This window comes from Watersipora subatra, chromosome 1 (genome assembly GCF_963576615.1).
Source record: "Watersipora subatra chromosome 1, tzWatSuba1.1, whole genome shotgun sequence".
In the NCBI taxonomy this organism is placed as follows: Eukaryota; Metazoa; Bryozoa; class Gymnolaemata; order Cheilostomatida; family Watersiporidae; genus Watersipora; species Watersipora subatra.
The window spans coordinates 26,491,423-26,517,799 of record NC_088708.1 but is presented as its reverse complement, the minus strand read 5'-3'; the positions used below and the strand labels follow the sequence as shown (position 1 = coordinate 26,517,799).

Sequence of the window (26,377 nt, the reverse complement as noted above, 5' to 3'; positions counted from 1 at the left end):
GACATGTAACTAGAGTTTGATTGTTGATTTACAAATCTGCATACTATACTGCACTATTACTGCTAGCTATCTGTGTTATTCTTTCAGTAGTAAATTACACTTCTAGCTAAGTACAGCTAGAAGACTTAGCTAATAAGCTTAGCTAGCAGAGTGCTAGAGAATTCTAGCTAAGCTAGCTAAATAAGTCAATCGATAACCTAGAAAATGGTTTCTATAAAAATAATTCTTGTATATGTAACTATAACAAACAAAATCACAAAAATCTCAAACACACTGTAGGTAAAAATAAACATATTATTTACAGACAGCACACAAACAAAGTGTTCCACTTCATAAGTAAAAAGGCAAGGCATGCTGCGTGAATATTGCAAACAAATATAATACTCAAAAATGAGACTTACTGGTATTTTATGGTTCAGTGTCATGTTTATGACTAAAAATAAAATAATTAACTGTAAAAATAATACTACTGTATTCCCTGAATGATATAATTTCTACAGAAAAATGTTGACGTACAGTTAGTTGTGACACCGAATAGAGGTAAAAGGTTATAGGAGGAAGCTTATATCCAGAGCAAATCACTTTGAGCTACTCAGCCATTTCCTATAAATAACCTAATGAGCACATCTATCATTCATTACTACTAAAACTGTGTGTTAACATATTCCAATACAATTCATAAGAAGCATTAATTATGCCCCATGAAAGAAGAGACCGTGAGAAATTAACATTTACTCCACGAAACATCTTCCGCCAGGACCTGTTACGTTCATTGAACACCGTGTTGAAGGTGTCAACTATTCCTCTAAACTCGCCTCCCATTTTTGACTGCATTCTAGTCTTGACGACATTGAGAGGATAGAAGGCAGTACTGATACTAGCACCAAGCACCGCACCACTGATGAAGTCTGTACAAAGATTGCCTAGCTGGCTGTTTGCCTGAGGAAGCATTTGTTTTAAAGGTTGTCGACAAAGAAAGAATGCTGTGTTGCTTGGGCCATTCCTCATGAGGATGCAAGAGAGACCCCGATAATATTCCCGAACACCGTATGCCCGTAGCTCCATCGCAGCATGAAAAGTATTACGAAAATTACCGTGATATTGTCTATCCTGCATGAGAACTTGAACACGCTCGAAGGGACACAATGCTGCCTCTATGCAACCAGCACCGATGGCAGCAACAGCAACAGAAGTATGTTTATTCCAAGTGGTTGTCTGTGAAAGGTAGAGCCTAAACTGTTCATACATGCCAAACATAATAGACATGGCGAGTGTTTTCTGCAGCAGGGGAGACAACAAGCCGCGGTACAAACTACGTGCTCCTTCTAGGTATACTTGGCTGAGAGCTCGGTGAGTACGGATACCATGAAGCTGCTGTCGAAACATGACTTTATACATTGGATATGTTATGGTGATGTTGGTGAAAGCGGCAGCCCCTCCACACACAAATTCTTTAGGATGAAACACATCAGACTTGGAGCTGCTCATTTTAGCCTGCACAACCTGTCGTGTCATCTAGCTGCAAGAAGAAAAATAACAGCTTGTCCAGATCGAATTAAAAAGGTTTTCATATGTAAAAAATTAATATGATTAAATAAAAACTATTTGAAGCCCCAGTTCTCCGGCACTCTGATGCTGCAACTACACAAAAAATCAGATGTGATGAAGCCAAAGACAAAGAAGGTTATCTTACTGCTACTATAAGCATACCTCTGCTTACCCCAGTAAAGAGGTAAAGACCTAACAGCAAGTTGGGGAATGGCATGCTGTAATGTCTATGCTAAATTCTAAACATTGAGGAAAAGATTATAGCCGCCATATATGCATATACACTAATTCCATTAATAAAATATTCAGATGTTTAAACATGGTTAGTAAACTGAGCTAGTAAATGTGTAGAAGTGGGAGGGAGAGGCCCGACTATTCATACAATTAGACTAAATCACAAACCAATTTGGCTGAGAATATGTAGGTACACGAATATATAAACCATAAGTTATGTAAATTTTAGGTTGAGTTGGACGAGTGGTACTGACCAGACAATGTGCAATGCGCCCGTGACACTACTCACTAGTCAACATGGCATATTCAAGCAACTGTCCTAATTACGTTGTATAATATGTACATTTTATATGCAAGAGCATAATAAACCTTCGACCTCCTACATAATAAGTGACCTAATCTCTGTGAAACGAATAAGGAAATAAGTGAATAGCATTTATGTAGCCATCTTGCCTCAATGAGAGGAGAGAAAATATGGAGGTAACGAAACTGGTACTGAAGATGTACAAAAGAAACTTATCATATAGCCATAACCTCTTGTTGAGCTGAAAATTATTACTGTTAAAACTGACTGAGCGACAAGTTGCGAATAGACACATTTTCTGCATGTATTCTCCGAGGGAAATCAAAAACATTCACAAATTCAGCACATGGTGAGCTAGACAAAGAAGTTGAAAAAGAATGACAGGTACCTTTTCCCAGGAGTATTAGTGGTTTGGTCTGCCATGCGTCAGCCGCACAACGTCTGCATAAACATTGCACAAGTTGGAAGACACACAATAGCAAAACACTTAAGGCGTAGACACAACTTCAAATTAATCCACAAATCCACTTTTACTCAGCGAATCAGTAAAGGAACAAAGAAGATTTTAAACCCTAGCGATGTCTAGGCTAAAGATTAGCCAAGAGATTATTGCGTTACATAACATTAGACAGTAACAATAATCTACAAGCTGAGAGATTAATAAAGGATTACTGGTGCAAAGGTGCGACATCAATCAGAAATGGACATGAACCATTTAGAAAGAATGTGTAAAGTGTTGACAAATATGACAGTTGAGCTAAGTGCACATTACTATTCCGCTTGTCTAAAACACCTACATATACATTCTTGGCACATTATATTCCACATTTCTTCAAACATGACAAACAAGTAGAATGCCCTTAGTCATAAGTTACTTTTCCAAACGAACATGAAAATTTTTTATCCTAACTCACATGTAACTGAGAATGTGCACTAATTAGTTGATATCCAGCACTCAAGCGAAACCAACTAAAAATAAATCTGTTGAATAACTAGAGACTACATGTTTGAGAGAAATTTGGAGATATAATGTTTGAGTTAGTAGATTCATGGTGTGTTCACCACTTTTATTACATCACTTTTATAAATATACTTTTTTATTTCACCACACAAATTGTTTATATTTCAAATACTCAAAATTATTTCAAGGTAAACCAAACATAAATACCTACATATATATGCAGAATGAAAAGAGTGAATCTTATATAAAAGGTGGTATATAAGAATAAGCTTGTCTAACTCTACAATGTTAGTTCGTTTCAAGTTCGTTAATTAACTAAACCCCACGTAAACTGCATTTATTGCTCAGGCTGGAATTAATAACATAATCTAATAACATAATCCATCAATTGCATATTGATAAAGATAGAATGCACATGTACAAGTTTCCACTGAGCTAGAATATTGACTTCATTAGTAGCGTCATCTAAAATGAAGAACTGGGAATTAATTTGTTGTCTTCCAGAGCTGATCCCAAATTACTTTTTTATTTGATATCAAAGTAATTAAAAATAATTTGATTAAAATAAAATGATTTGGCCGGTTAAATTATATCGAACCAATTAAACCACCAACTTGATGCACTCAAATGAAATGTTAAATCACCAAAGAATGATCTAGAATATATGAAAAATATTGAGTACCGACAACCTAGGATGTTCAAAAAGATAGGATATATCATCATTACTGTCATATTTTTATTTTATTAATCGATTGACCAATTATGTTATAATAATTTATAGAACATTATTATGAGATGACTTCAACTCAAATCTCTGTATACTAAGTTTACTCGTTAAATGAGCTGTTAAAACCGTCAAATGTTAAAGCAAAAATTTTAATAAAATACACTGTACCTTGTTTCTAAAATTCTAACAAAAAAGTAATAAATCTTTAATATAGACTACAGATAATTACATGTGTGATTACAATAGAAGCATAATAAAAAAATTGTGCAAAATACTAAATACAAAAAGTAAATATTATATATGAATTATTTAAAATGAAATTAATGAAGTAATAATCAACAGAAAGAGAACGCGCATAGTTTCATAGATAGAGGTAGTGATCTTCGTGGCCAACTTCAACTTCCATCAGGTGACCAACTTAGCTTACATTATATTCTTTATTTGGTAAATTCTTTCACACTTTTTAAAAATTATCATCAGCTTCTTCACTTTCACTGAAAGGTTGACTTACAACAAAATTCACATTACAGTATTTGGTATCAAAAGATTCACCATGTCTTACTCTGCTGTGTTGTAGGTACAAAATATGTAGAAATGTGATTACAAGCTCTTAGAAGCTCAAAAAAAGAACAGTTAATCGGAGCCATCATGAAAACACCCTAGATTGGAATCTCTTTCCAGAACGGTTCAAATGGGAAGTAGTTAAATACAATGGCTTCTGTTTAAACTTTCATGCAACCTCATTCGTCAAAATATTTTCACAAATATACTTCACGCATTTAATAAAACCATGTCTATTGTCATTACGCGCCTATTTCATCATCATCGTATCGCTGTCACTTTGAGCACTGATATCTCAAAACCTACCGCAGAAACTCATTTAATTTTTTAACCTTAGCTCGAAGGAGTGCACATCATCCTATGATAAACATGAGGAGCCTGTTGGTGACCTGTGATCGTCGAAAAATGCTGCAAAATTTGTTCGCGCTATTTGGCAGGGAGTATGGGTCACATGATCAGATTACGACTAGATGATTAGACCAAGCCAAAACAAAACTGTAAAGTACGAGCATCTATATTTAATATGGGCTTTCCAGTAGAACCCGAAGTGTTTGTCATAAACTAGTGCTACGAGACGTTTTATATTGAGCCTTTTATTGGCCTTTAATTTTACGTGATCAAAAACAGTAATCGCAATGTTTGAATACGTCGTCGAAATAAAGAGATTCCAATCTACTGCGTTTTCGTGATGGCTGCGATTAACTGTTCATTTTTGAGCTTTCAAGAGCTTGTAATCACATTTCCACATATATGCACCTACAACACAGCAGAGTAAGACATGGTGACATCTTTTGACACCAAATAACTGTAATGTGAATTTTGTTGCAAGTCAACCTTTAATAAACAAGAATGTTTTGAGACATTTCAAAAGTATTTAGTATTGAGTATTTATAGTCAAATCTTTGCTAGAGCTTCATGTCATACGTTTGAAAATTTTTATGTTGAGGTAATTATAAGCAAATGATTGACTGCATATATACAGCAAAACCTTTAATTGAACGCTACCTTTAATTGAACGTCACCTACATTTGACCGCCACGTTGAAATTCCTTGATTTTTACGAACAACAATTAAATTTTTTTTCGTTAAAACTTTGAAAGCAACATCATAAAAATAATTAATTGTATCAGGCTAATAATAGTTTTTTGTTTAACGTGGTCTTGATACATGAACTTTGAAGTACATGTATGTAAAAATGGTTTACATATACGATGGTACATGAACGACTAGTTTTAGGCTAAAAGTTATGCTTAACACGCATGCGGCTAAGAGTTTATGATTACATGTAATTGTGCGAAATACAACGCGTAAAAGTTTTGCTACTAAAAAATTGTTTGGACACTAATATTGACTAGTTTAGCGGTGCATAAGAAGAGTTGAGGTCAGAAGACATTGTGGAAAATATTGAACAACCAGAAAATCATTCCATCGAAAGCAACAATCCGAATGCAACTGGCCAAGCAAACAATGCAACTAATTTTGTTTGAAAAACAATCATTTTTGTTTTTGCATGTCTTATAAGTATGATTCGTTTATGTCACTTGTTCATAAATATATATATTATTGCTATATAATTTATAAATTTGCGGATTTATAGCATACTATTCGATAGCATCATTGTGGTAATCTGACCTTACAATGGATCGACGCTCATAACTCTTTTTCTATTGCATCTAAAAAGCTAGTTTTGGCTGCAAACTGTAGCAAACATATCAACGAGTGCAATGAGCTTTTATGCAACATGCCTTTTAAATATAGATATAAAATAAAAATATGCCTTCAAATTTAAAATGAAATAAAAATTGAAAGCTCCAACAAATTTCAAAGCAGGACACAGGCTATAATATCATCGCAGGTTAATTGTAAGCAATATATATTAATTGGTAAAAATATTTCTCGGCTTCCCAATGCATATTTATTAAGAAATCGTGGACAAGTTAGAGGTAAGTTATATATAGGCGACATTTGTTCCACCCGTAAAAGGGCTACATATATCTTCCCAAAATTCTGACGAGCCATTTGAAAAATACAATGCCGGCCTCTATTTGAATTCTACCTCTATTTGACTGCCACTATAATAGAAAAGTTAAAAAATAGAGCGCCATGGCGTTCAATTAGAGGTTTTACAGTATATATTCTTTGCCTACCTCAGCCACTATTATTAGATTACGCAGCTGTAAATAAAAGCTAACAAAAAATCATAATTTAAAACACCAAAAAGACAAAACTAGTAAAATTCAAGGACAATTTATGGTTAAATTCAAAAACTTGACTTCCCTTTCACTACTGTTGGTCATTTTGCAATTACCTTTTTTACAGCCATGTTTCTGCGACCTAAAAATTTTATTGACAAAGCACAGTATCTAACATTATGCTAGACCTGGCTATTTAATTGCAAACAAACTCCCAAAACCGTCTTCAAAGATTATTCCATAATAATATGGCTAAGCAGCAAGGCAAAGTTTGCATAGTTGTATACTTAAAAAGTTATCCATAAACACAAGTTAATTCCTGTTTATTACCTAATCAAATCTTAAAACCCCGTCTTTCACTTAATCAAATCCTACATCCCTGTTTTTTACCTAACTAAATCTCAAATCACAAATCACTCCTGCAAATGTCAAATCATTTCTAACTTAAATCACTATAAAGGTGATTCAGCTTAAACATTCTAACATGTGTATTACCACTGATTTCCCACAATGTTCTTGTCGACTTTTCAGACAACGTGGTTTGCATTACAACAAACTGCTCTATCGTGCTTGTTTTGTAATGCTAGTGTAATTTTGGCACAAAGAATGATTTTCATGTAATGCAAATAAAATAGAGTGGTACAAAGAAAGTGGTAAACTCAATAATTGATTGAAAAAGTGCTGCCAACCCAATGTCTATTTGTGCCATTTCTGTTCTTGGTGTCAAAAGCATCAAGACAATGAAGTACTGATAGAGGTTTAGCAGTAACATAGATTTATATGACCCTCATGATCTTGTGACTGCTTCAGTTGAGTGTTTCTACTAAAAGTATCAGTATATACATAGGTATGTACCTTTTTTGTGTTAACCGCTCATTTATCCTAGTTGCACAACTGGGCTACAAGGTTGGGATCATATTGATTAAAACTACCGGTAACAAATGACAGACTAGAATATGGGACAAAAGTAAAAGCAAGTTTCTGTTAGTATGAGAGTACCTTTAACTAGCTGCACTGAACCTCTGATCTTAATTACTTTTTCGTGTTATATCATAAAACTTTAAATCTCTTAAGCATTTGAACCTACAATCATGAGTACACTATAATCGTATAAAGTTATTTATGACTAAAACTATGTAAAACTTTATCAAGTTCGACAAATACTCAGTTAAAGTATGATTTGCTCAAAACAAGTTAGTAGAGTAAAATATACTGCTAGTAGTTTTTAATAATATGTTTGTCTGCAAAAAACTAAGTCATACCTAGGCAAAAGCAAACGGTATACTTTATTTTATTGATAACATGACAAGTTTGTATCAAAATAAATGTGTTTAATTCAAAATGCACAGTACAGTGTTGCATTGATACACCAAACACAATCGTATATCCAACTACCAAAAGTAATAACAATTTCGTATTGATCAATCTTAACGAATAGTTATCAACTCTTGTGAATAATTTAGTCATTCATGCTTAATCTTAAAGATCTTAAACATGCTTAAAGAGCAGTTCGTGAACTAAAAGCCAAGCTAACAAATCACAGTTAACACATGTACATAACACAGCTAACTTACAATTAGCCAACAATAACCTAAAACAGTATAATACATTATAAATTATGACATTCTATCGTTTTTTTCTTCTAGTTGCATAATAAAGCAACAATTTTGATATACAAATGCTGGTTAACGACTAAAATTATCTGACGCACATCACTTGTTTTTACTTGTTTTGTACGTACTAATGAAGAAGAGGTAAGAGGTAATCTGTTCTTGGTCTGGCCTTATGTTGCGGAAAGAATTAAGCTCTGAATCAGAAAAAGAGATTTACATTTCATAAAATATCGATAAATATTCAAAGGCAATTTGTGTTATTCACCAATTTTACTATTAAATAAGGGTACATTGGCATTGCCTTACCGAAAGCGTGTCTTTTTTCATTAATGTTGAAAAGAATTTCTACTTCTAGACGCAAAATCTATTACAAACGATGTAAACATCCTCGCTCATATTAGGCTAAGCCGGCGATACTGCAAGTCAGGACTCGTAAATGAGATCATACGGAGGATTTTTGCACTGTCTCGATGTATTGTAAAACAAACAAGTAAAGACAATTTCTAAAATATAATGTAGACATAATTATGCGTCATTAGCCGCGAAAGCGATAGTTCATGACCCTGCAAGCGTGGATCAGAAACGCTAAAAAAATGTTTTCAACCTCCTGTGCCCAGTCAAGCGTTTGTTTAGAGAGCCTTTGTTTAAAAATTACTGGCTCGCTCGTCATTGACAGAATAAGAAGCTTCTTGGCTGCACATTTTCCTCTATTCAGACACATTAGTCGCCACTCTTGCAACTACAGCAGATTCACCGCTAGCACTCGTAACTTTAACTAGTATTATCTTTCGTATCACATCACATTTTTCAGCATCTATGGTTACAAAATATGCTTGGAACATGAATAACTTAGATCGGTACTGCGGGAATATAGTGGTTGCCACTTTCCTGTGCTTGAATTTCATATTCTTATCAGCCGCTGGAGCTCCCATCGGGGTAACTGGATTAAGAAATGATCAAATATTTCAGGGTAAGTAACGCGTTCATATATAAACTTCGATCATGTCTTACATAAAGAATGGTTTAGTCAGATGGCATAATCAATTCAGAGAATATTTGTTTGTCCACCTTTGCTAATGTTTGTATTTGTGTCCTCAAGTACTTTCGCAGATGATTAAATTTTTTCAAACGTATTTGGTTATGTAATGCATCAGTGATACTTTGTTCTAATACAGACAAGATTACTAGGTACCTGAACATGTGCAGCTTACTGTAAAGATACATGCACTAACTTCCAAGTGTTGATAGTTTGTAACAGGAACTACAAAAACTTTATATATGATGGAGTAACAAAGATGTTAAGAAGGTCTGTGACGTTATGTTTGCGTGTTTGACATATTTATACAACATATACTAGTTTTTTCTAGTTTATAGGAAAATTAATGCTCAAAATTATTGAATTGGTACTTAATTAGTACATGATCCAACATTTATAAATGTAATTACAAAATATGTTTAGTTTGCATATGCAAAAAATGCTAACCATATAACCCTAGCTCATGATTTCAAAGAACGTTTCGTTTCATTACGTCGTCATCAGCTGAGAGATAAGAAATCAACTCTCTTTCACAATCAATTCACAGCGTTTTATTTGTACTGACAATTACAGCAAGCTAGAATGTTCGCATTGGCAGCAGCGCTGACTGGGATGAGTAAACTGGTGAGCAGAACTTTGGCATTGCACGATGTTGTGGCAGATACAGGCAATCATCTGGAACTATCAATTGTTGACAACTTTTTCCTGGATTTCATAAAATTGTTTACATGGATTAAAAGCGCTTTGGGAAACTGCCAAACCATGTATTTTGGTAAATCGCGTAGAACATTTTGAGGAGTGCCATGAGATGACTATTTTTCATTTTATCCATGAATTTTGCGAGACATGTGGGCTGAGTAAGTTGTTTACGCGCTGGCAGGCAAGCCATTAATTATGCCCTTGTCATTGGACTGTGGCTGAGGTTAGGTGGTAAACCACTGAGACAGTATTATAATGAGCTCTCTCTCGCAAACAACATCTAGAGTTGCATATAGACCTTAGCGCTTTGCTGCTCACTATTAGACGGCTGCAGACGTTTTATCTTTTTCCACAGTTTTTATCCAAAACCATGAAAGCAGTTGTGATGAGCGTGCAGTAAACATGACCTTAGAATGCGTAGTAAAACGCGCCCCGCAAAGCATTGATTTTGGCAAGTTGCCTTGAATTACATAATACATCACGGGTGAATGGAACTGCTACTTGGGTGGCACACGCTTCGCTCACCTAATTTCACTCAATTAAATCTTGGCAGCTGTTCAAATTGATTTTCGTGTCGCATAAATCTGTTGTCCTCAAAATTATACCTTATTTAATAGGATAAACCTTTTGCTCATTATTATGAAAGGTGATTTCTGGATGCGAATATTCGTATATTTCTAATGGATATTTAAGCTAGGCTTTTCCATTTTATTTTGACTCATTCAAAATTATTCATCTACTTAGCATGTGGCTTCAGTAGAATGCCATAGTTTACCGCAAGACCGCACTGGCACTCATATAAAACAATAATTGCTAGGCATGTGGTTTACCAGTACCCAAAAAATCGAAACAAACAAGGTCATTGATGCAAAACAAAAAAGGCTGCTATCATCATAATAAAGGGACGAGGTTGTTGAGAGGAAGGCCTACCAGCACAGCTAGTGTCATGGCTACTCCATAACCTTGACCAGTACAGTTAGTGTCTGACTACTCTCCAGTCCTGAGACTACAACTAGTACCAGAGCCACTCTCTAGTCTGTGCTACCCGCGCAACAACCAAAAACAAACACAGTGCTACTTCTATCCAACTCCACTACTTTACTCTTTCTCACCCTCTTCTAACCCTGTTCTAACACTAGCCTGTCACTGTCTTCTCTCTAACCTGCCACTGTCTTCTCTCTAACCTGTCATTGGCTCTTCTCTAATCTGTCACTGGCTTCTCTCTAACCTGTCACTGTCTTCTTTCTAACCTGTCATTGGCTCTTCTCTAACCTGTCACTGGCTTTTCTCTAACCTGTCACTGTCTTCTCTCTAACCTGTCACTGTCTTCTCTCTAACCTGTCATTGTCTTCTCTCTAACCTGTCACTGGCTTCTCTCTAACTCTGTCACTATCTTCTCTCTAACCTGTCACGGTCTCTTCTCTAATCTGTCACTGTCTCTTCTCTAACCTGTCACTGTCTTCTTTCTAACCTGTCACTGTCTTCTTTCTAACCTGTCATTGGCTTCTCTCTAACCTGTCACTATCTTTTCTCTAACCTGTCACGGTCTTTTCTCTAACCTGTCACTATTCTCTCTCTAACCTGTCATTAGCTTCTCCCTAACTCTGTCACTGTCTGCTCTTTTACCTGTCAGTCATCTCCTTAACCTTCTCTTTAAACCCCCTTTTGCTATCCTCTCTCCAACCCTGCCACTTTCCATGATTCTATCTACAATCTTAGTCATCACATTGCACTAAATATGATTTCATTTTTTGTTTGTGAGCGTGAAAAGGATGTGGTTGGTGGCAGAAATTTTTACGAAATCACTTTATTTATTTGAAGAGAAAGAGTCCCTCCTCTCATATTGTGGCTTTGGTGCCTGCTTACATCACAGCAAATAAAGATCTTGATAAGCGATATAGATTTTTGTTCAGAGAGGTCACGAAAGTGCAAATATCAGTCAGAGGGTAGTTAGATCCTGGAAGGTTATATGCATTAGATGTGAACTGTGAGCTGTTAACATCTTGCTAACGTTGGCAAATTAACATTTGCCATAAACAAGGTGTGTGTGATCTGACTGAAAAATAGTGTGTACCAACACTGTTGCCCATAACGCAGACAAAACATTCGCGCTGTCAGTAAATAAATATATGTTTTGATTAGAATTTGTCACAATACTTCAAAAATTGCAAGTGAAGAAACCTCTGTAATAGTTTTTGTCATGTATTAAAACTCGGAGCTCATCATGGCTATTAGTTGGCTGCTGTCGCCATTATTACTTTACTACTATGGCTAACATTAATGCTGCCGCTGTCGCAGGGCTGGGGCAAGCCGTGTATAGACTAGCTAGTAAAGAGGGGTTGAGAAGACACTGAATGTAGTCTATGGCTACTAATTAGGATTGTTGTTCGCCGATTGTAATCAGTGAATAAACAAAGGCCACTAGTACCCATGGCGTATCCGTGCATATGCCACAAGCTGTCTTCTTTCTTACCGCTCAAATATTTCTGATGAACAACTTTTAAGTGACTTCGAAAAGCAATGATATAAAATTAATTTAGAGATTCTAATGTTTTACAAATGTCCAATTATATCTTGTTGTAAAATTCAAAAAATTGTTATAATCGAGGTACTTACACGTATGTATGCTGGCTAAGTTTTTGTTTTTTTGGTCTACCAAAGGTTCCTTCGACCGACTTACTTGGTCAGGATGACCAATGGGAACTGTGTAGAATATGTGTTTTACAACTTGTACTATTAAAAGACATATTATACTAGCATTTATAAATATTTTCTTTTAACATCGACAAATATTCACTGCTAACATATATAAATATCATTGTCAATGTCTAAAGTATTCAATACTAACATCTATAGATATCATGACTAACATCTATCAATATTTACTTCCAACACCTACAAATATTCACTGCTAACATATATAAATATCATTGTCAATGTCTATAAGTATTCAATACTAACATCTATAAATATTCCTTCTTAACATCTATAACTACTGACTCCTAACATCTATGAATAATGCTACTAACATCTATAAATATTACTACTAACATCTATGAATATTACTACTAACATCTATAAATATTACTACTAACATCTAGAAGTATTACTACTAACATATATAAATATTACTACTAACATCTAGAAGTATTACTACTAACATCTATAAATATTTTTAACTCAGGAGCTGGCAGGTAGGCTGTTGTTTTGCATATCTTTCACTTGGTGAGACCAAACTGCTGAGTAGATGAGATTGATTTGAGGTTTGGCTCTTTATTTACTTATAGAAAGATCATTCGGAAAAGAGATGACTGTAAACAACAGAACTATACGATGCTCGGGCAAAGTGAAGAATGCGAGCTACCCAAGCCCGATGTATACTTGTGAGAAGATAAGGTAGGCCTGTTAACCGTGCAGTGTGTACGTGCAACCTGCCCGCTCGCTCTCCGCTAGTAACCATGCGGGGTTGTTGTTTTGACCGCAGCCAATTCACTAAACTGACGAGGCAAAAGCTATTAACATAAGAGCCGAGCCTTCGTCTAGCAGAAGGCAGATGAATGTCACACACAGCGCAGCAGTTTCTATTTGCGCAAACATCCTGGTGCTTTGTTTTGGCATCTCACCTCGGTAGTCGAATTGTTGCCGGAAAAACCTCTAAGGGCAAAGTTTGGTTTGACAGAATAAAGCTAATGCCCACAAGTAGGTAGGGTGTTTTGGAGCCAAAGCTATAGAGCAACCGACCTAAAGGCTGTTTCACATTATATCGCCTTATATCGGTGTTGATGCTACAATACTTCGGTGATCGTCTATGATAGCAACGTTCACACTCACAAAACCCATTCGCGTTTGCATCAGTAAATACATTTTTCGTTGAGAAACCCCTTTGTTTTTGCGTGATCGAATTAAATACTAATCCCGCAGCAACTATCATAAACGGAAATAAATAAATCACGCTATCTGCGACTGCGAATTACTATCACCGAAATGATTCACATTGTACAGGCTGTCGTCGATGCTCAGCGAAATATCGGAAAAGTTTGGCAACTGCCAACATTCTCGAGGTAACAGCGTTGCTTTGTCGATGCTATCAGTCTACGGTGCACATAGTCTCGGAAAGTCTACACCGATGTACGGCGATATAGTGTGACTTAGGCTTATGGCTTATGACACTACCATCCCAATCGTCATGAGCCAAATCCTTTATCGTATCCTCTTAGTCGGTGGACTTTAAAATATTTGATTTTCCTCATCTGCTAATAAAAACTCATGTTTAAAACATGCGACTGTTCGACTGCATACACCCTTCTCATTAGCCTTTATTATCACATGACCGTTTTCGTTCACAAATATTTTAATTTGCTGATCTTTCTTTTTGACCAGGAAGTGAATACGCTGAACATAAATCTCTTATTACCAATGACTGCTGTATAATCAATTCTATTGGCTAGCACAAAGAGTAAATAAAATTTACATCAAAAGTGACTGATCTCAACAGGTGCATCGCATGCCTCTTTGCATAGCAAGTCAGTCAAAAGATTCCACAGCAAAAAGTTGTCTTTAAAAACGTCTCCAGTTGAACTGGTCTGCAGTTGAGACATTTCTAAGCATTTGGTTTCAAACTCGATAAAACTATTAAAATATTTCTTTCTGGCAGCATTGACATTGGAGCAAGATGCTTGCTACCTAAATTTGCAATTTAGTAAATTTGCAATTTAACTCAAGATTGCATCACAAGTTCTATACAAAAATTAGTCAAATCCTCTGTTTTGAAATCCATTTTATTAGTGTAGTTCCTGTTTTCATCATAGCCTAATTTGCTTACAACCAGATAAACTATCTCCTGCATCGAGTGCAACCAGTATTTCTCTTCCATTTTATTGACCCAACATCCATTACACAAGTTTGTTTGACAAAAGATTGATACATCGAAAAATGGGTAAAAATAGAGCCAAATGCAGCATTGCACCAGTAAAAGTCGATAAAAACTAGATCGATACAAATGTTGTGACACAATTTTAATGATTGATTTTGTTAAAAAGTGAAGTCTGAGACAGACCTTTGCCGTAGCGTCGTACAGTAATAAGTCAAGTCTTGAGAAAATACTTATAATCTTAAAATGTTTCGGCGAGTGCTAAAACATGAAACATAAATGAACACAGAATGTACAATTTCTGAAGTAATCTAGCCAGGCTACCGATCTTGACAGAGCATTAGTACAGTGAGTGCCCTGATACTCATCAACATGCGGAATGAGGCATCATGGAGTTCACTCCAAAAGGTTGATCATATGAAGTACTAACCGACAAATACTACCATTTTACATTTGAGCAAAATTGGAGTTTTGAAGTATGATCAACTTTTGTTTGGTCACAGACAGCGGATGATAGCACTGGCCAGCTCTCTGATAGAGCGTTTGCTGTATCCTGTTTACTAACTCATAGCCTCGTCTGAGCATCTATTGTGGTTTAACCGTAATTGAGCCTAGTGTTTTTACCAGCCTACCGAAACACTAAAAGAGATAGTCTTTGAAAACAGAATAGGTTTTGGTAAGGAGGGCAATGTTGAATCGGTTTGAGGCAAAACATGTGGTGTGACAGCTAGCATGCCTTACTTCTGTGGCTCTTTCTAGTGGGACGCTGGTCAACCACCCTCAATATACTTGTTGTTTTCTGTTGTTTTTGCGACTCTTCAATTAGTGGTCTACATTGGAAAACCACTAAGCAAAGCAAGAGTACCTCGCGATTGTTAAGAGTGAATTCAGCGAAGTAGACATTTTCTTGACGAGACGCGGGTAGTTGCCAGACACCACAAGCTTTGGCCAAACATTCTTCAAGGAGCTAAATCTAACCAACACGTGTTTAAATTATGAAAACAAACTCAAGTCTATATCTAACTACTAATATAAAAAACTGTCCTTTTATATTTTTCTGTTGTTAGTCGTAGTAAGAATGCTTATGAATTTTCATATTGCAAGCCTCTGTGTAGATCCCGCACACAAATTTCAACTATGTTATTAGTGAAGGAAGCCATCCGAGGGAAGCCTCGCAAAACTTTTCTTTTGTTCTATGATGATGTCATCACCATAAAAGATAATTGTTGTTCGTGAAGGATATGAAGTTCTCAGTCATGAAAGATAGGTGGAATAAACATTGGTAGAGCATCATTGGCTGTCAGCGAAGAGGGAAATGATCAGGCATTAACTGCAGCTCTTTGGTTTGACATTTTCGTCAAAGATAATTGTTGTTCGCACGGAATAGGTTTCAAACCAGCAAGAGATACATGGACAAAAGCTTAGACCGTACTTTGGTTTAGAGTCTATGTAATTACCTGCAGTATTAACTTGATGACATCATTATTTGATAACTGGGGCGTTTTATTGAACGAGATGTGTTAGGGAATCTGTGTCACCTGATATATTGTACTGGTGACATCATTTTTTAAATACTTTGTTGGCTACAATATTATTCCATAAAAAAAGTTTTTCTCTGCTATTTTATACGAAATCATAAATTGAAAGTATTAACATTTAGTTTCTGCCGATCGATTGCGAAGTCGACAGTGAATAGTCAAGCAGATCTAAAAGCGCAGCAGAACTTGGTCACTTCTTTTTATCATTTCCTCTCAGGAAGCTTTTCACCTAGATGTGCGCTGCAATATTTACAAGTTTTTGTAATCTTGAAACAAACGCTTAATATGACAAACTTTGTAATCTATTCGTCGCAAAGTTGATCGTCTTTACGTAAGCTTTAAAAATGTCACACAAATAGTTCCGTGTCATACGTACAGTCATTGCCTCACATGCTACCTGATATAATACCTATTCAAACCATTGCCATTAGATCCTCTACTTTCCAAAGTTTTGCAACTCTCTGTTGTAATAAATTGCAATACCGCACGCGATAACCCTCCTAGTTTTCCTTATGCTTTTAAAGATTCTCATGTGACTACAAAACTGTGATTTTTTGCCAGTGCAATTTTTTACTTGTCACTACATATTTCCACATAAGGGAAAAACTAGTAAGTACTTTTTTGGTATTTTGTTGTGGTGCTTGACCGGCGGTGTGTATAGATTATAATTCTAATAGATCAATTGACAAGCCTCCTCTCTTCCCTGAGGCCACTCACACATTACTAACATAGGGCAATAAGGCCACCCGCATATTACTAATACAAGGCAATAGAATAGTAGGTGGAACATAGACAAACAGTTAGTTCTATCGATGCAGAGTTGCGCATGTTTTTAAAGACTAACTTGCACAAAATTATAGCAAATTTTATCAGAAAGTATCAGCATTTTTTTTATCATTTGTGATTGTTTTTGATGTTTGAGGTGGTCTGACTGCCAGGATGTTTCAAGATTAAAATCGACAAAACTTGATCGCGGTTAAAACGCTCAGAAAAAATGTGAGCCGAAAGAATGTCACTGGTTATTATCGTTGCTGCAGTTGATATCGACTGTTGCCTTTAAGTTGCAGTGTTACGTCCCTTTATTCTGTTGCTATCTTTGCAACTATAAACGTCATAATCACACTTTCGATTGATCTGGGTGTTTCAACTGTGATCAAGTTTTGTCAATTTTAATCTTGAAACAACCCGGCAGTCAGGTCAACTCAAACAGCAAAAACAATTGCAAATGATAGAAAAATGCCGATACTTACTGATAAAATCCACTATAATTTGGCGCTAGTCTATCTTTAAGCTGTACTTTCAAGCAATACAATGTAACTATTTGTTTTAATTTGCAATATTTTTAGTAATAAGTGATAAATTTCAACCTTAAAAACGGAATCCATCTCATAGCGGATATACACTGTTATTCCTGTTTTTCTATGACATCGTGTACATTTTTCTCAAACATTTCTTAAAATACTATTACATGGGCACACTTTGAAGCCCACTATTCAAATTATTAATTGCAAATGAATCATAATCGAGCAGAAACCAGGCATATTAAAATGTTTTTGAACTATAATCATATAAAAATGCCTGCACACACACGCGATCAGAAGCGGTTCTCGTTAGCATTATGGGGCCCCTAGTCGTCAACTGACTTCACAAGACTAGAAATAGGGAGGCAGATGGGATGTTAGGGATTTCATATTCCAAGTAACCGCAGACCAACAAAAACAATGATGAGTTCCCAAGAAGTTTAAATCCGATTATGTATTGCCAAGCTAGATGAGAGCAGCCAGTCATTACAGGGTGGGAGAAGGAATGTAAAAGATACACATTTATCAAAGAATTACCTCAGCCGCAAATGGGAGCAAAAACATTCCCACTTTTGGCAGCTAGCCAAGAGGATTGTGTAAGGAATGGCTAGCCCCCTTCGTGGCCTGTAGACTAGAAAGATCGATTATTCATTCAAACGGCGGACATTGTGTGAAAATTCATACTTATGCTACACAATTCTTTTTAACATTCCGATCCCGAAGCATCAGCTATGATAAGTTGGAAACATCTTGTATTTTTGAGGTCACCATAATTATTCTTAGCATACAAATTTTCAAGTTGGTGCATTTAAAAAAGCATCTTACAGAGGTCGTCCACAATTATGCCCGCTTTGGATTGTAACAAATATCATTTATCTTTATGACAAACAAAACGTCAATTGATTTTAATAAAGCAAAATAAAATAAACGTCTGGAGCATGGAATATGCGCACAATTTTAGTTTGCACCAGCTAAAAAACTTTCCATTGTATGTGAGTGATGTTGTAAGGTTCAACTCATCTATGATAGCTGATAGAAGCTTTTGGTAAGAGTAGCTCTATACCACACACATGGCCGATTTATGATTCAAAATTGGCTTGCTGCCAAGGAAGGTTTCCTTTAACTGTGACCTTAGAAGTATGTGTAACAACTGTTACATGTTTATGGCCATCTGGTGTGTGCATTACATTACACAATGTGCTGCCTCCCAATCTCGAGAGGTGAGTAGGAGGTCAGGAAGTCAGCATGTCTTTTTGCATCATGAGATTAGCTTATAGAGAGCTTAAGAAAAGCGTATTAGCGTATCAGCAAGTTTTATTTGTTATGTATTCATAACAGGATGTTACAACACTCTGAAAGTAGCGCAGTATATGACATAGAGGCTATGAGACCCATAGGGTTAGAACAGTGCAAGACACAATGGCGAGCAAAGCAACCTAGTTGTGAGTCATATTTTGTTTGTGAGAATCGAGATTGAAGAGGCGCGGTTGGGTTAGATATATGTGTTGCCTAGAAGGACATTCATGAGATGGTACTAAGGGCTCCTGTCACCTCGAGATACTCTCTCATCACATAAATGGCTTGGAATGTCTGTAGAAGAAATGCCAAGACACAGCTCTGAGAACTCATAACCAATGTTTTTGCCATGGCAACTACCAACGTGTTGATATTTATGATTGATTGGCTAAACATTTTCAGAACCATTTTGTAAAATTGTAGTGTTAATGGAGTGAAGCTCTACCACGGATATTCGACGGAAGGCAGAAGACACCAGGAAGAATGCAATTCTGGTTGTCCATGTGGATCGAACCAAGGGCCTCCCAATGATATCCATGCTCTGTGTACGGCTATGTTACAAGAGCATGGAGTGCATGAAACTTTGATAGCTGCTTATGTAAGTGTACAAACTAAGCTCTTCTTTGTCCAATTTTAAATTCAAATATCTATGTAAAAGATTTTTTTTAAGATGAAGTGTGAAAGGCCTGGTACCTATGAATAAATAGGTGTAATTTCTACTTTGGTGGCCTTGGAGACTTTCTCAAACATAATATGGCATTACTCTTTGCTATACTAGAAGCCTGGTTCATCAGACAGTTGGATCTTGGAAAAACATTGCACCGATTGGGATTTGAACTCAAACATTCAGCGTAGCACCTGGACACGCAACCATCTTTTCCAATCCACTACCCTCAGAATTGTAGAATAAGTGTATATATAGCTAATGCACCTAACGATCTCTTACGGCATCGGGCTGCCAGGTTACGAGTCATTGTGATGTTCACACAAGCACCTTTGCAATCCGAGTCAAGTATCTGTCCTACATTGTTTTCTAAATATATAACATTTTCAATTCTTTCACTTTCAGCATAAATACGCACAGAGACTATCTCTAGTATGTATTGGGCGTAATAACCTTACTCGCTAACTAAATGGGCTGACTCCAGACTTGCTGTATCGCTAAGGAGCTTTATTTATTGCAGGTAGTGAAACCTTACTGCGCCGCGGGTGAAAAAATGGAGAGAAGAGTGAAGCTATATTACGACGAGGGAAAACTTATTTGGGAAGATCTAATGGCCCCAAACGGCTATATAAATGTGTTGCAGTGTCTAACAGATAAACAACCGACTAAGTCATGACATAGACACAGAAGGGACAGATAAATGTTACATTCTATTCTTATTTTTATATCATTCATCTGCTTATACCGCATTCTATTTTTGCAAAGAAATTATGCTACCGAATTGAACAATACGTATTTGTGATCGCTTTTCATGTCGAAAAGCGATTGAAAAGCAATATTCATGTCAACTCGCCTGGATTATTAAAATGTTCGTCAATCAAGATGCGAGAAGTTAATGACTGTATATGCAAAAATGCCTATATAGAGGCAATATTTCCTTGTTTGACCAAATTCCTTGTATTACCGCTTTTTTTGCCACATTTATACCAAAGTAAGCATTTCTATATTTGTTTTCCAACTCGCTTCTTCCATGACTATTGCTGCCGTTTCTCGCAGCCTTTTTGCATTATATCATGTCTGGCTGATGTCGTAGCCAACAACCAGGGCCATTGCTTCCCTTCTTGTTTTAGAGAAGTGCTATGTATATGGAACGATATTACGAGATCTTTTATACTATTTTGGTGAGGAGGTGAAAAGTCTCAACTAGTAATAATTTTGAGTCGTATTCAATGATCAAAGATAAGTGCTGGCTTCTCTAGCATTATGCTTTCGTTGACCTGTAAATAGAGAGTTCTATATTTTATCAGCGGATTATATTTTTGTATATTACATGCAATACAACTTATTATGACTGAATGTTGAGATGTATTGATTGCTCAAACTTCAAGTAAACAAATTATGAGTTTTTAAATAGATTTAAAAAATACAGATATAACTACATGCTGCCAGTGTGGAAGCATAACATAATGGAACAATTTAAAACTGTATATATAAATATGAAATTCTAAAAAACATTGTTGGATTTATACTCTCATACACATCTACATGTATATTACTAAATCCCAGTTTATCATCATATGTCTGCATGCGCGAGTATGTGTCTGTCTGTTAGTCCTCATATACGTTATGAGTTTTCACATTTTTTGCCCGATTTTGTCCAAACTTCACACACATTTGCTCCGTGCCTTCAGCCAAATCGCTACAAACATTTGGTTTCAAAACTCTGTCTGGTTCCTGAGAATCAGCCTCTTAAGCATTAGCCTGTAAACTGGGGGGGAGGGGGGGGTACTCGGAACATTTTCTAGCATGATTGCCCCTAAATTATGCTGTTTTCCATAACTTAAAACCTTGTGTTGTGTCCAGTAAGAAATTACAAGCGGGCTTAGCTGCAGAACCTGTGTGCTCTATGACTATAGAGACTCCAGGTTGTGATGTGAGTGAGTCAAAAAACCCTATGGACAGTCCACACAGACCCCAGACACAAGACAGTCCCATCTCCAAGCCACCATGAATATTATTATATGATAAGCTCAGTTGCTCACTATTTTTTTAAATACAGACTCTAAATTCATGACAGTCATTAATTCTTACTCACCTTTAAAGAAGTTATTTATTGGCCCATGCTGTTTAATTATGAATTGAAAGAAACGAAGAAACTAGTATAATAAACAAGAAATTATTCAAAACTACCATCCAAAACACAAGAGAAGAATCCAAGCAATGATTAATCTTAAGCTATTCGAGGATTCCACAGGGCGGCCGACACAGGGTCCCGTCAATTGTGTCAGTTGATAGAAAACTGATCGGTTCTCAGGTTTTTAACAAAACAATCTAGGTGATCCGCTATAATAGCAAAAAACTGACTGAAGAAATTAAAGATCAGTAGCGTGATTCTCTCATCTCGAAAACGCGCACTGTTTTCGGTGTGATGAACTCGAGCTAATTTAAGTTTGGAAAGAATAGGAAAAAAACGTTGTGTGAATATTTCACTTCATTCCGATTTCACTGCATTTAATAAGATATGAGCAACCTTATATGAGGGGGTACGCCTCCTAGGGAGTACGTGTACGTATGTGTGTACGTATACATACACACATATATATAAATAAATATATATATATATAAATAAATATATATATATGTATGTATATATGTACATATATACATATGTATGTACATATACATGAATGTACATATGTATGTAGGCTACATACACATGTAAGTACATATGTATGTATGTGCGTACAGTCATATGTATGTACGTACGTACGTATGATTGTATAACTTTTTATTGGCATAATTAAATCATCAGCAAAATGATGATTTTTGTTCCATGCCAAAAACATATAATATATAATATCAACATACCTATATGTTTACAAGGGAATGTCAATCGTAACTCTGAGGCTAAAATTAAATTCTTGTCTTCTTCTGTTTATAACGACATTCAAGAGACAAATTATTACGTACGCATATTAGATTATGTATTAAATTACGTAATATTATGGATTGTAGATGCTCATATATTCTAAGTTATATGTTGGAAGCTGTCGGAATTTCCGGCTATCTAGTTGCAAAGCTCAGCTTATAAACAGTTTCTAGGTTTCTTCATTAAAGAGATTATTGGACTAGTGGGTCAATATTATGTCAAAGAAATGGTACCAGGAAATATTTATTAGTATTGGGCACGGCTAATCCTTCTAAACTGTATCAGTTTATGGTGATACAAACACATTTCTAATTAAAAATATCACCATAAATAGCAAACTAACATTTGCAGATATACTGGGCACGAAGGCTGCAAACTTACCTTAAACCATTAGGCTTGTAAACTTGTTTAACCAACCAGTCAGTTTATGAACTTTCCTTACCACTTAGCCTGTGATGCTCCCTAACCATTTAGCCTGTCAACTTACCTTACCACTTAGTCTGTGAACTTACTTTACCACTTAGCCTGTGATGCTACCTTACCACTTAGTCTGTGAACTTACCTTACCACTTAGCCTGTGAACTTACCTTACCACTTAGCCTGCGATGCTCCCTTACCATTTAGCCTGTGAACACCTTACCACTTAGCCTGTGATGCTCCCTTACCATTTAGCCAGTGAACTTACCTTACCACTTAGCCTGTGATGCTCCCTTACCATTTAGCCTGTGAGCTTCCTTACCACTTAGCCTGTGATGCTCCCTTACCATTTAGCCTGTGAACTTACCTTACCACTTAGCCTGTGATGCTCCCTTACCATTTAGCCTGTGAACTTATCTTACCACTTAGCCTGTGATGCTCCCTTACCATTTAGCCTGTGAGCTTACCTTACCACTTAGCCTGTGAACTTACCTTACCACTTAGCCTGTGATGCTCCCTTACCATTTAGCCTGTGAACTTATCTTACCACTTAGCCTGTGATGCTCCCTTACCATTTAGCCTGTGAGCTTCCTTACCACTTAGCCTGTGATGCTCCCTTACCATTTAGCCTGTGAACTTACCTTACCACTTAGCCTGTGGTGCTCCCTTACCATTTAGCCTGTGAGCTTCCTTACCACTTAGCCTGTGATGCTCCCTTACCATTTAGCCTGTGAACTTACCTTACCACTTAGCCTGTGATGCTCCCTTACCATTTAGCCTGTGAGCTTCCTTACCACTTAGCCTGTGATGCTCCCTTACCATTTAGCCTGTGAACTTACCTTACCACTTAGCCTGTGATGCTCCTTACCATTTAGCCTGTGAGCTTACCTTACCACTTAGCCTGTGAACTTACCTTACCACTTTGCCTGTGATGCTCCCTTACCACTTAGTCTGTGAACTTACTTTACCACTTAGCCTGTGATGCTACCTTACCACTTAGCCTGTGAACTTACCGTACCACTTAGCCTGTGATGCTCCCTTACCATTTAGCCTGTGAACTTACCTTACCACTTAGCCTGTGATGCTCCCTTACCATTTAGCCTGTGAGCTTCCTTACCACTTAGCCTGTGATGCTCCCTTACCATTTAGCCTGTGAACTTACCTTACCACTTAGCCTGTGATGCTCCCTTACCATTTAGCCTGTGAGCTTACCTTACCACTTAGCCTGTGAACTTACCTTACCACTTAGCCTGTGATGCTACCTTACCACTTAGTCTGTGAACCTACTTTACCACTTAGCCTGTGATGCTACCTTACCACTTAGTCTGTGAACTTACCTTACCACTTAGCCTGTGATGCTATCTTACCACTTAGCCTGGGAACTTACCTTACCACTTAGCCTGTGAACTTACCTTACTACTTAGCCTGTGAACTTACCTTACCACTTAGCCTGTGATGCTCCCTTACCATTTAGCCTGTGAGCTTACCTTACCACTTAGCCTGTGAACTTACCTTACCACTTAGCCTGTCATGCTACGTTACCACCAAACCTATTAACTTTCAATACACCGGTTTACACTGTGTATGGCAAGTCACCATGTCACCAGTCACCATGTCCATTGCCTCAATCTGTTTCCAAAGCCGCAAACCAGAATTATGACGTGATTTTATACTAGAGCATTGATTAACCCTGAAGGTGTCACAAGTTAATTAGAGACCCCACCTAATCTAAACCCAAGGCAATTAACTGTTGCCTATTTAGTTACTAAAGGACAGACTGTGCACATTACTTCATTGCATTTAACCCTAGTTTAACTAATGCTGATGGTAAAAGCAGGCTTGGGGCTGTGGCAACGAATGAGACATGAGCCACTAATAAATTTCATGCTTTAAGAATGACATAGCTATTTTTATTTAAAGGTTGTTTGGGTCGATACACCATTGCTAGTATTCTGTTCAATAACATGTAGCCATTATTTTTATTATTTTTATAATTTCGATTGCGAATACAAACAAAAATAGAGCGAGGCCATTAAAAGAACTTCCGCAGATGGAGGTTTCTTTTCAAGAAAGTTCTAGACAAATTTTTTTCTCACTTGGCTCATTCAATAGCTCCCACCAATCTGCCTCACTCTCATCCTTCAGAAGAGTCATATAACAATGGAATACGTGTAAGCTCATGAGTACATCAACTGATCGACCATGAACCAGAGCAACTTTACATTTCTCCTTGACCTTCACGTGAGTCTCTAATCAGTTACCTTCTGCTAGAAAAAACCACATGCTAAGGGGTCTGACCTCATCCAGCATTTTCAGTTCACCAGATGGGTCATGCTGCCTCGGAGATATGAGGCGGCCGCAGGCTTGTAAATCCATACTCCTTTATTTCGATATACCGCGTTTCGTTATTAGTAAAATTATATAACAACTTTATAAAACTTCGCGGAAAGGGCTCAGAAAGTAGAATATACTAAGTTTTTTACAGTGACTGTTGATATACAGTACATGTCCACATGAAAGCACAAACACTAATCTATAGCCACGAATAAAACCTGTCTCCCTATTTGCTTATGCTGGCCAAGACTGCTAGCTAGTGGTGAGAGCAGAATTTGTAGAATGCTTTGAGTAGACATGTTTATCATTCTCTCCCACCTCATCCTAGGAACCTTGAGCTGAACTCAGCATAAGATTATGAGAAGGTCATCTGCCCATTCGATAGACTGTAGTGGGAGTTTCAAAGTAGACATTAGTTTTGAATTTATCACAATCATCCCTGACCGATGGTTATTACCGATATTAACAATTTATTAACAATGGTATTAATGTATTAACAAGGTATTAACAATAGCTACTGACCAATGGCTACTGACCAATGGCTGATGGCCAATAGCTACTGACCAATAGCTGATGGCCAATGGCTGATGACCAATGGCTACTGACCAATGGCTGATGGCCAATAGCTACTGACCAATAGCTGATGGCCAATGGCTGATGACCAATGGCTACTGACCAATGGCTGATGGCCAATAGCTACTGACCAATAGCTGATGGCCAATGGCTGATGACCAATGGCTACTGACCAATGGCTGATGGCCAATAGCTACTGACCAATAGCTGATGGCCAATGGCTGATGACCAATAGCTGATGGCCAATAGCTACTGACCAATAGCTGATGGCCAATGGCTACTGAATAATGGCTATTAACTAAAGGCTGATGACACCAATAAGACTTGAGTTTCATATTTGAATGCATGTAAGTGAGAGTTTCTGTGACTGTAGTTGTTCCTCCTGATAAATAGCAAATGCGGAGTATAACACAGTTACTTATGTTTTACGAAGAATGCTTAGAGTGTATTGACCAACTGGTAGATCCCTGGCCATGTCGCTAATCAGAAACCTTGCAAGATCTCACTATTAAGTTTTGAGCAAGCCATTGGAATCACAGGGTAACTTTTATTGAAACAATTTGGACATTGTTGGTCGATT

General features: G+C 36.8%; 3 protein-coding genes across 6 annotated transcripts in view; 2 read left to right on the top strand and 1 right to left on the bottom strand.

The window, feature by feature from the left end:
- Nucleotides 1–26,377, top strand: part of LOC137406529 (syntaxin-7-like) — a 383,065-nt gene that overhangs the window by 225,430 nt on the left and 131,258 nt on the right. The window lies entirely within an intron of this gene.
- On the bottom strand, nucleotides 70–8,553 carry LOC137403607 (mitochondrial nicotinamide adenine dinucleotide transporter SLC25A51-like). Of its 2 annotated transcripts, XM_068089588.1 has the most exons (3): nucleotides 8,447–8,483; nucleotides 8,102–8,118; nucleotides 70–1,519 (listed from the first exon to the last, which is right to left on the bottom strand). In XM_068089588.1, exon 3 carries the CDS (start codon nucleotides 1,513–1,515, stop codon nucleotides 631–633), a length of 885 nt encoding a protein of 294 aa, XP_067945689.1. In that variant the 5' UTR covers nucleotides 1,516–1,519; nucleotides 8,102–8,118; nucleotides 8,447–8,483; the 3' UTR covers nucleotides 70–630. The 2 variants fall into 2 exon arrangements, with proteins under 2 accessions (XP_067945689.1, XP_067945681.1); XM_068089580.1 differs by lacking the exon at nucleotides 8,102–8,118 and having other exon boundaries at nucleotides 8,447–8,553.
- LOC137386072 (uncharacterized) lies at nucleotides 8,789–20,900 on the top strand. The gene is made up of 4 exons (XM_068072743.1): nucleotides 8,789–9,110; nucleotides 13,163–13,271; nucleotides 19,304–19,478; nucleotides 20,065–20,900. Exons 1-4 carry the CDS (start codon nucleotides 8,957–8,959, stop codon nucleotides 20,218–20,220), a joined length of 594 nt encoding a protein of 197 aa, XP_067928844.1. The 5' UTR covers nucleotides 8,789–8,956; the 3' UTR covers nucleotides 20,221–20,900.